This window comes from Gossypium arboreum, chromosome 12 (assembly GCF_025698485.1).
Source record: "Gossypium arboreum isolate Shixiya-1 chromosome 12, ASM2569848v2, whole genome shotgun sequence".
In the NCBI taxonomy this organism is placed as follows: Eukaryota; Viridiplantae; Streptophyta; class Magnoliopsida; order Malvales; family Malvaceae; genus Gossypium; species Gossypium arboreum.
Genome location: NC_069081.1, coordinates 46,475,739 through 46,485,724, shown reverse-complemented (window position 1 = coordinate 46,485,724; position 9,986 = coordinate 46,475,739). Strand labels below are relative to the sequence as shown.

The following is a 9,986-nucleotide window of genomic DNA, read 5'->3' as shown; positions in this document are numbered from 1 at the left end:
GACCCGGGAAAAATTGGTTGACTACAGCTGCCCCTCTTTGCTCATTGGCGTGCAACGGGAATAGAGCAAAGATTTCAAAAGAACCGATTTTGCTTGGTCTTATTGAATTTTGGCTTTTTGGCTTTTTGGTGCTTCTCTTTTCCAAACACCTTTAGGAAGATGAGATTAAATCTGTTCTATTGTCGATACATGGAAATAAAATTCCATTTTCAATCTGCTCTACTGCAACTTCAGGGAAATAAAATCTTCAATTCTCAATCTGCTTCCTTGTTATCTCAGAAAGATAAGACTCATTCTTCAACCTGCTCTTTTGCTACCTCAGAGAGATAAGGCTTGGTAATAAAATCTACTCCATTGCCAATACATGGAGATAAGACTCACCATCTGTGAAGATCTGCTCCGCTGCAACTTCAGGGAGATAAAATCTTTAATTCTCAGTCTGCTTCCTTGCTACCTCAGAAAGATAAGACTCATTCTTCATCCTGCTCTCTTGCTATCTCAGAGAGATAAGGTTTGATGGTAACATCTGCTCCATTGCTGATACATGGAGATAAGATTCACCATCACAAAGATCTACTCCGCTGCAACTTCAGGGAGATAATATCCTCAATTCTCAGTCTGCTTCCTTGCTACCTCAGAAAGATAAGACTCATTCTTTAACCTATTCTCTTGCTACCTCAGAGAGACAAGGCTTGGTGGTGAAATCTGCTCCATTGCCGATACATGGAGATAAATTTCACCATCTGCAAAGATCTGCTCCGCTGCAACTTCAAGGAGATAAGATCTTCAATCTTTACCAATGTTGCTACATTGCCCTCCAGGGGACCTATCCTGTAGACTCCGTTTTAATATGCACATGTTTATGCCAAATAATTAGGATGCTATGATCAAAATGACCCAGTGCACCTAACTAAATGTGTTATGAAAAAAATGAGTATGATTCCATTTTAACAAATTAAGGTATCGTCACTCGTTGCTCATTAATATGCTATTACTGACGCATTTGCTCAACCATCTTCTTGAAGGAGTATCCCAAAGAAACAACCTATCTCATCTGGCGAACTTGCCCCATTGTAATTCCAATGTTCCTTCTACTACTGCTTTTGAGACAAAACATTAATCTGCTACCTCACTTCTCAGGTGTTATAGCCAAATGTGCATTTCTGCTCTCTGTATGAATGTCATTTCCTTTTTTCGAGAATAAAATTGTATCATCAATACTATATCCTACCTATTTTCTTCATTATCATTTGGACAGAAATCTCAAAGAGGCGATTTATCCCAAATATCTCCTTAAACTTGAGCATATTCCAAACAATTATCTCACTTCAGATTCTTGCATGATCTAGAAACTCCTAGAGTAATATGCAAAACTTCTATTGTGAAAACATCACTAATTCATTCATCATTATGTCAATACAACATACTTGCAATCAAATCATGATAATGAAAAAGAGTGGAAATTAATCTTGAATTAAAAGTAAATTATCAAAAGAATAACAATGGCCATTAATTTGGGAATGTATATCTTGAAAAAGATAGGATAAAGATAACCAATTTACTGAAAGTGAAGACTAGGTACCCATGTTATCGCAACCCGAGCTTCTCTGGACAAACTTCTTGAAGACTAATTCAAACTCAACATGTGTTTAAGAGATCAGAAGCACTTTGTCAATGCCCCAAGATGCAACACATCCCTTTTATGGTTAATTCAAGTATACCAAGATCACCACCCCCTCAATTTGAATCCATATTTGAGCCGCCATTTTCGGGTTTTCAACTCAAATCCCCTTTGGTCACAAGGCGCCCTTTATAGGTTTTCACCTTGGCCTCTCCTTTTTCTCTTTTTTTTTTATTATTGAGTCTCAAAGTGCCCTTTGCGGGTTTTCACCTTGGCTCTTTCTATTTTTATTTGGTCCTAAAGCGCCCGTTACGGGTTTTCACTTTAGCCCTCTTTTTTTTTTTCTGAAAGCCCCAAAGCGCCCTTTGCGGGTTTTCACTTTGGCTTCCCTCTCTTGTCAAGTGTAGTACTTTTTGACTTCATCCGAGTTCACTGGATTAGATAAATTTCTTTCATCCATTTCGGCCAGTATTAACGCACCAACAGAGAAAGCTTTCTTCACCACATAGGGTCCCTCCCAATTCGGCATCCATTTACCTCTGAAATCTTTTTGTATGGGAAGAATCTTCTTCAAAACCAAATCTCCCTTATGAAACTTTCTTGGGCAAACCTTTTTGTCATAAGCCCGCATCATTCTTTTTTGATACATCTGTCCATGCTAAATAGCCTTTAGCCTCTTTTCCTCAATCAAGTTCAAGTGATCATAACGAGACTGTATCCATTCTGCTTTATCTAATTTCAATTCTGCCAAAACTTGAAGAGAAGGTATCTCCACTTCAATAGGCAGAACTGTTTCCATTCCATAGACCAATGAGAACGGTGTTGCCCTAGTAGAATTTCGGACAGATGTTCGATAAGCATAAAGAGCAAATGGCAACTTTTCATGCCAATCTTTGTAAGTTTCAATCATTTCCCCACAATCTTCTTGATATTTTTGTTAGCTGTTTCCACTGCCCCATTCATCTTCGGACGATAAGGTGACGAGTTATGATGTCTGATTTTAAACTGGCTACAGATCTCTGCTATTGTACTATTGTTCAAATTCAGTGCATTATCAGATATGATTTTCTCAGGCATTCCCTATCGACATATAATTTCCTTCTTTAAGAATCTACTGACTGCTAATTTAGTTACATTGGCGTACGAAGCAGCTTCCACCCACTTGGTAAAATAATCAATGACCACAAAAATGAAATGATGCCCATTTGAAGCCTTATGTGAAATTGGCCCTATGACATCCATGCCCCACATGGAAAATGGCCATGGAGAAGTCATAACATGCAAGGGCGAAGGAGGTACATGAATTTTATCACCATAAATTTGACATTTGTGACATTTCTTAGCGTAATTGATGCAGTCCCCTTCCATGGTAGACCAATAATATCCAAACCGAATAATTTGTCTGGCCATTGTGAACCCATTGGCGTGCGTTCCACAAACCCCTTCGTGCACTTCCTCTAAAATTTTCTTGGACTCTACGGCATCTACGCATCTCAAAAGTACTTGATCTTTCCTTCTTTTGTATAAGATCTCTCCATCTAAAACATAATCGCAAGCAAGCCTTCTCAACGTTCTTTTGTCATTCTCTGTGGCTTGATCTGGATACTCGCGATTTCTCACGTACCGCAATACATCCTGATACCAAGGATGATCATCTCTTTCTTCTTCCTCTATATTATAACAATAAGATGGGGCCTCATAAATACTCATCTGAATAGGCTTCACATCCTCTTGTTGGCTTACTTTGATCATGGAAGCCAAAGTAGCCAACGCATCTGCCATCTGGTTTTCTTCGCACGGTAGATAATTGAAAGTAATATCATCAAACTCCTCAACTAACCCCAACACCAGCCTTCTATAATTGATTAGCTTAGAATCTCTTGTTTCCCATTCACCTCGAAGTTGATAAATTACCAATGCAGAATCTCCATATACTTCCAACAATTTAATCCTGCGTTCTATAGCTGCTCTGAGCCCCATGATACATGCTTCATATTCTGCCATATTATTTGTACAATCAAAATCCAATTTACATGTGAATGGATAATGATCTCCATCTAAGGATACCAGAACTGCTCCAACTCCATTACCCACAGTATTTGAGGCTCCGTCAAAATTCAATTTCCAAAAGTGCCCTTTTGTATTGCCTTTTTCAGTAGCTGCTACATACACTATCTCTTCGTTGGGGAAGTTAAAATTCAAGGGCTCATAATCTTCTTGGACTCGGCTGGCCAGAAAATCTGCTATTGCACTTGCCTTTATCGCTTTTTGACTCGTGTAAATTATGTCAAATTCAGAAAGCAAAACTTGCCACCTAGCCATCCTTCCGTTCAAAGCATTTGACTCCATCATATACTTTAAAGGATCCAGTTTTGAAATTAGCCAGGTTGTATGATACAACATATATTGCCTCAATCTTCGTGCTGTCCAAACCAAAGCGCAACACAATTTTTCAATTGGCGAATATCTCAACTCACACTCAGTGAATTTCTTACTGAGGTAATATATCGCCTTTTCCTTTCTTCTCGATTCATCATGTTGACCAAGCACACATCCCATTGAATTACTAAACACGGTCAAATACAATATTAATGGCCTGTTTGAACTTGGGGGTGATAACACTAGAGGACTTGACAAATATTCTTTAACTTTATAAAAAGCCTTTTGACATTCATCATCCCATTCCCCAGGGTTATGCTTTTTAAGAAGACGGAATATAGGGTCACACTTCTCCGTTAATTGAGAAATAAACCACGTAATGTAATTTAATCTTCCAAGGAAACCCCGAACTTCTTTTTGAGTACGTGGCGGAGACAACTCCTGTATAGCCCGGACCTTGTCTGAATCAATCTCAATTCCCTTCTCACTGACCACAAAGCCCAATAGCTTTCCAGATCTAGCCCCGAAAGTACACTTTGTTGGATTAAGCTTTAACTGAAATTTCCTCAATCTCATGAACAACTTTCTCAACACTTGGATGTGCTCCTCTTCAATTCGAGATTTGGCTATCATATCGTCAACATACACTTCAATTTCTTTGTGCATCATATCATGAAATAAAGTCACCATGGCTCTCTGATACATCGCTCCAGCATTCTTCAACCCAAATGGCATCACCTTGTAACAGAATGTGCCCCACAAGGTTACAAAAAGTAGTCTTTCCCATGTCCTCAGGATACATCTTGATTTGATTATACTGAGAAACCATCCATGAAGGAAAATAAAGAGTAACCAGTCGTGTTATCCACTAATGTATCAATGTGAGGCAAAGGGAAATTGTCCTTTGGGCTCGCCTTATGTAGATCTCTATAATCCACACACATTCGCACCTTGCCATCTTTCTTAGGAATTGGCACCACATTAGCTACCCATTCTAAGTACTTGATCACCTGAAGGAATCCCACATCAAACTACTTTTTAACTTCTTCCTTGATCTTTAAGACAATATCTGGCCTCATTCGTCGAAGTTTTTGTTACACTGGCTTGCAATCTTCTCTTATTGGAAGGCAATCTACTGTAATATCAGGACTTAAACAAGGCATATCTTAGTATGACCATGCGAAAACATCTTTGAATTCTTGAAGTAACCCAACAAGGTCTCGCTTTGTTTCTTCAGTTATGCACGTTCCAATTTTTACAACTTTCCCCTCTTCCAAAGTCACCATGTCTACGGTTTCTTTGTGAGGCAAAATTTGTTTTTCCTCTTGTTCTACCATCCTTAACAAATCTGGAGATAAATCACAGTCTCTGTCATCTTCAAAGTCCTGTGATCCCTTTAAACACATGTCTCACTCAAATAGTGATTCTGAGTCAGTAACAGCGTCGCTCATGACATTAATATCTAGGGACCTATTAAAGGTACAGAAATATACAAAGAATGAATGAATTTGGTAATTATTGTTTTGTATGATATGTTTATGAACAAGAGAATAATTGAAGAAATAATCAAGATAATTACTTAGAGAGAAAGAATTAACGCAATTGCTTGTGAAACGAACAACATTTACTCAAAATGATAGCAAAAAATGTACTTCATTAAAACAATGATGTTTGAACATGAGCCTATTTCATAAAGAAATCTTTATTGTTTCTAGGCTTAAAACAACAAGTTTGTTTCAAACATTACTTTGAGTAAGCTCTAAAAACTACAGGAAGATCTTCTGCAGTCTAATTGTTTAGAACACTCCCAGGCTCATATGGACGAATATTTGACGAAATCCCTTCTTCAATTGTCTCTTCAAATATGGCATTAATGTTCACATCTCCTAATGCTTCTTCCATGCTTTCTTTCTTCAGCACCCCTTGTTCGGGATAAATAATACCTCCTGATACAAATGACTTGGAGATATGAGGAATTATCATGGGCTCCCACTTGATTTCCCCACCATTCATTCGAGCTCTTCTTCTTTCTTATCTTCTTTCTAGTTCCTTTTTCCTTTGCTTCGCATCTGGCTTGAACCCCAATCCAAAGCGGTCCTTTTTGTCTTTCAACATTGGTACTGTATTCTTCCTTGAAGGCATCTTCCAAGCCCCTTTCCTGCCATAGCTCCTCGGCCTACCGTCAACTGTAAACCCATCATCGTAGTTTTGGACATTTTTGGTTCCAGGATTCTACTTCCCTCAGTAATAAATGTTGCATTCACAAACTCCAAAGACCGGAAGGAACACTCAATAGCTTCCTCATCTGTTTCTACATATGGCGCATCACTGCTTACGGCAGCAATAATATCTTCTTCAGCGTTTATCGTTACCAACCGCCCTTCTGATACCGGCTTCAGCTTTTGATGTAACGGTGATGGTACTGCCCCTGCAGAATGTATCCAAGGCCTTCCCAACAGGCAGTTGTAAGAGGGCTTAATATCCATTACTAGAAAATCTACATCATACGTAGTTGGTCCAATCAACAAGGGTACCTCAATTCTCCCCATGACTCTCCTCTCTGTGCCATCAAATGCTCGTGCTATGTTCTGACATCCTTTCATATGAGAATTATCCACGGGTAACTTGTTTAGTGTGGACAAAGGTAATACATTAAATGCGGAACCATTATCTACCAATACCCCTGGCAGCGTATACCCTTTACACCTGGTAGTTATATGCAAAGCTTTAGTAGATCCCATCCCTCCTGGAGGAATCTCGTCATCATTGAAAAAGATAAAGTTGTCTGCACTTATGTTGTTAACCAACCGATCCAGCTTGCTGACAGAAATATCGTTGGTTACATATGTCTCATTTAGCACCTTCATCAATGCACTCTGATGCACTTCTGAACTCAGGAGTAGAGCCAATATAGATATGAGGGCCGGCTGTTTATGCAACTGTTCCACTACACTGTACTCGCTATGTTTCAGAAATTTTAAAAATTCTTTAGCTTCTTCTTCTTTCACTGGTTCATTAACAGGTACATCAAGTTCGACTGCTTTTCCTTTCTTTTGCTCAACCAGCATCTCTCTTTCTTTCACCAATTCTGTTCGGGTATCATATCGCCTTCCACTGCGTGTGTGAGACCCTACATTTTGATCTTCCTTTGACGGGCTAGCTGAATTCTCTTTTCTCGGAATAGTCACATTACATTCATAGTTCCAAGGGACCTGCTTATTATCCTTGTAAGAAAAAACTGCGGGCTTCTGAATTATAATCTTCGGCGCCATTTGAACTCCTGCTTCATTTTTAGGATGCGAGATAATAACCACAGGATAATTGACTTTTGGATTTGATGTGGACTCTGACGCACATATATATTCCTCCTTATTGATCTCCTCATAAAACTCCATTTCTTTGCTGTCCATTAGGTTCTGAATTACAGCTCTGAATTCTTCACATTCCTGAATTCTATGTCCTTCTTTATGATGGAACTCACAATAATTCTCTATCCCATTATCATTTCCTTCTATTTTTGAAATAACCAATCCTCTTCTTACCATCTCCTTCTAAACTCATTTCAAAGGAGTTTTTACTTCCGAAACATCCCTCTTCGTCCTTTTTCCAAATCCTCTATCTATCACATTTATCCCTCCATCCGCATGATTAGGCAGTAGATTTTCAGTACTGGGCGCATTATCAAATTTTACAATACCCATCTGGATAAATCTCTCAACCAGCTTCTTAAAAGTGGTACAATTTTCTATCGAATGACCCACAATTCCTGCGTGATACTCACATTGGGCATTAGCATCATACCATTTAGGGAACGGAGGCTGTATTGGCTTCAAGTAAAAAGGTGCCACCATATGTGCATCGAACAAACTTTGATATAATTCTTTGTATGTCATAGGAATTGGTGTAAATTGAATCTTCTCATTATTCTGCCTGGTCCCTGACTCTTGCCGTGATGAACCCTGACCAGCAGCTGCTGCTTTTGGCTCACTCATAGTGATAGACTTCGAATATTCGATGTTCGTATTGTTCACCTCATTCTCTTTCTTCCGTGGCATAGACCTTTTAGCACTTTCTCCCGCGTCTATCCTTCCATTTTTTATGGCATTTTTAATCATTTCTCCTGTCATGACCACATCTGCAAAGCTTTTCGTAGCACTTCCTAGCATATGAGTTATAAACGGGGCCTTTAAAGTATTAATGAAGAGCATCGTGGTTTCTTTTTCTAATAACGGTGGTTGAACCTGAATAGCCATTTCCCTCCACCTCTGTGCATACTGCTTAAAGCTTTCATTTGGCTTCTTCTCTATATTCTGCAGAGTAATTTTATCAGGAATTATATCTATCACATGACTGTATTGCTTCATGAATGCCTGTGCTAAGTCTCTCCATGAACTAATTCTGTTTCGATTCAATTGATTGTACTACTTAGCATCTACTCCCACCAAGCTATCTTAGAAGCAATGAATCAACAATTGATCATTATGAACATATCCTGTCATCCTTCTACAAAACATGGTGATATGAGCTTCAGGACAGCTTGTTCTATTATATTTCTCGAATTCTGGCATTCTGAACTTGTATGGCAGTATTAAGTCTGGGACCAAACTTAGATCCTTTGCATCAATCCCAGGGTGTCTATCACTACCCTTCATTGCTCTGACTTTTTCCTCCAGCCATTTGCACCGTTCTTCTAACTGCCTTTGCGATTCTGCCTTTGCTCTTTCCTCTTTTGCAACTTTATCCAAATCAGGGACTATTGGATTATGTGAGTTATTACCAGGATTATAACCTGAACCAGCTTGAAAATTCATTAGAACCGAAACCCCAGCTTGAAACTGCTAAGGCCTGATTGTAACAGATGGCTTCTACAAATTAATTTCTGGTTGTATCTGCACATGAACAGGAGTGAAGCCAGGAAGATATTGGGGGTCTTCATTACTTTCTCCCATATTATCTATTGGACCTTTTCCCTTATCCATTTTTCCCATCAGCAATTGGGACAACTGACTCATCATCTCTCTTTGGGTCTCCATCATCTGTTCTTTCATCTCTTGCTGCATCTTATCCAGTCGTTCTTGCATCTGTAACTGCATTTGCTCTTACATATCATTTTGTATTTGCTCTAACCTTTCCAATCTTTTGCCCATTGACTTAGTCTTTTTCCTCGTATCGTAGGGATGCGGATTTGGTGTATTTTGGTTGGTTTCCAGATTATTGAAATAATTTTTGATTAATTAGAATCTTATTATAATCTTTAATGCAAATGATGTAATGCAAATGCATGAATGCAAAGGAGGCATCAATTCTGATTCAATTCCTTTTAGAAAATTTAATCAGAAAATAAAACTCTTTACATAAAACTGAGTTACAAATACGACTTCGCCCTAACACTCAGGGCTTTAATTCTCCTAAGTAATGAAGCTAGTTCCTGTCCTCTGTCTGACTCCAGCTCGTACTTCACACTTAATACGTCTGCCTGTACTGCCAAGGACTGCAAATAGTCAGCTACTTCTCGAATTTGTGTTACAGCTTCTCCCATGATGTAGTCCCTGTTTCTCACCTGGTCTTGAGAATGATGAAGCTGATTCTTCCATTGCTCCTCGTTTGCCTCCAAGAACTCAATCCTCATTTCACAACTCTGCAAAGCCGTCTCTAACTCTTCTATTTTCCCTTTCATCTCTTCAATCTTACCTAAGCTTGCTTTCAACTCGGTCACCGAATTACGATTTCGGTATAAACACAGAGATCTCTCAAGTTCCACCATTCTGGCTCTTAGTTCATCCTTCTCATTCTTACTCTCTGACAGCCCTCTTTCCAAAGCTTCGTTCCGAGCTTGAGCCTCCTGGAACCTCTTTTCCCATTGATCTGCCTTAGCCCGTTCTTCTCGAACCTCTTGGCGCCATTGTTCCGAAGTCTTTCCTAACCCAACAGTCCTCATTGATAAACGCAGCTTCTTATAATCTCTTTTCAAACTTTCCAAATCTTC

At 39.0% G+C, this 9,986-nt stretch overlaps 1 protein-coding gene across 1 annotated transcript; it reads right to left on the bottom strand.

Moving 5' to 3' along the window:
• Positions 1–2,279: 2,279 nt before the first annotated feature.
• LOC128285404 (uncharacterized) lies at positions 2,280–5,406 on the bottom strand. Its single transcript, XM_053022902.1, has 8 exons — positions 5,188–5,406; positions 4,951–5,010; positions 4,688–4,817; positions 4,117–4,626; positions 3,712–4,044; positions 3,365–3,618; positions 3,062–3,256; positions 2,280–2,498 (listed from the first exon to the last, which is right to left on the bottom strand). Exons 1-8 carry the CDS (start codon positions 5,404–5,406, stop codon positions 2,280–2,282), a joined length of 1,920 nt encoding a protein of 639 aa, XP_052878862.1.
• Between the last annotated feature and the right edge of the window lie 4,580 nt (positions 5,407–9,986).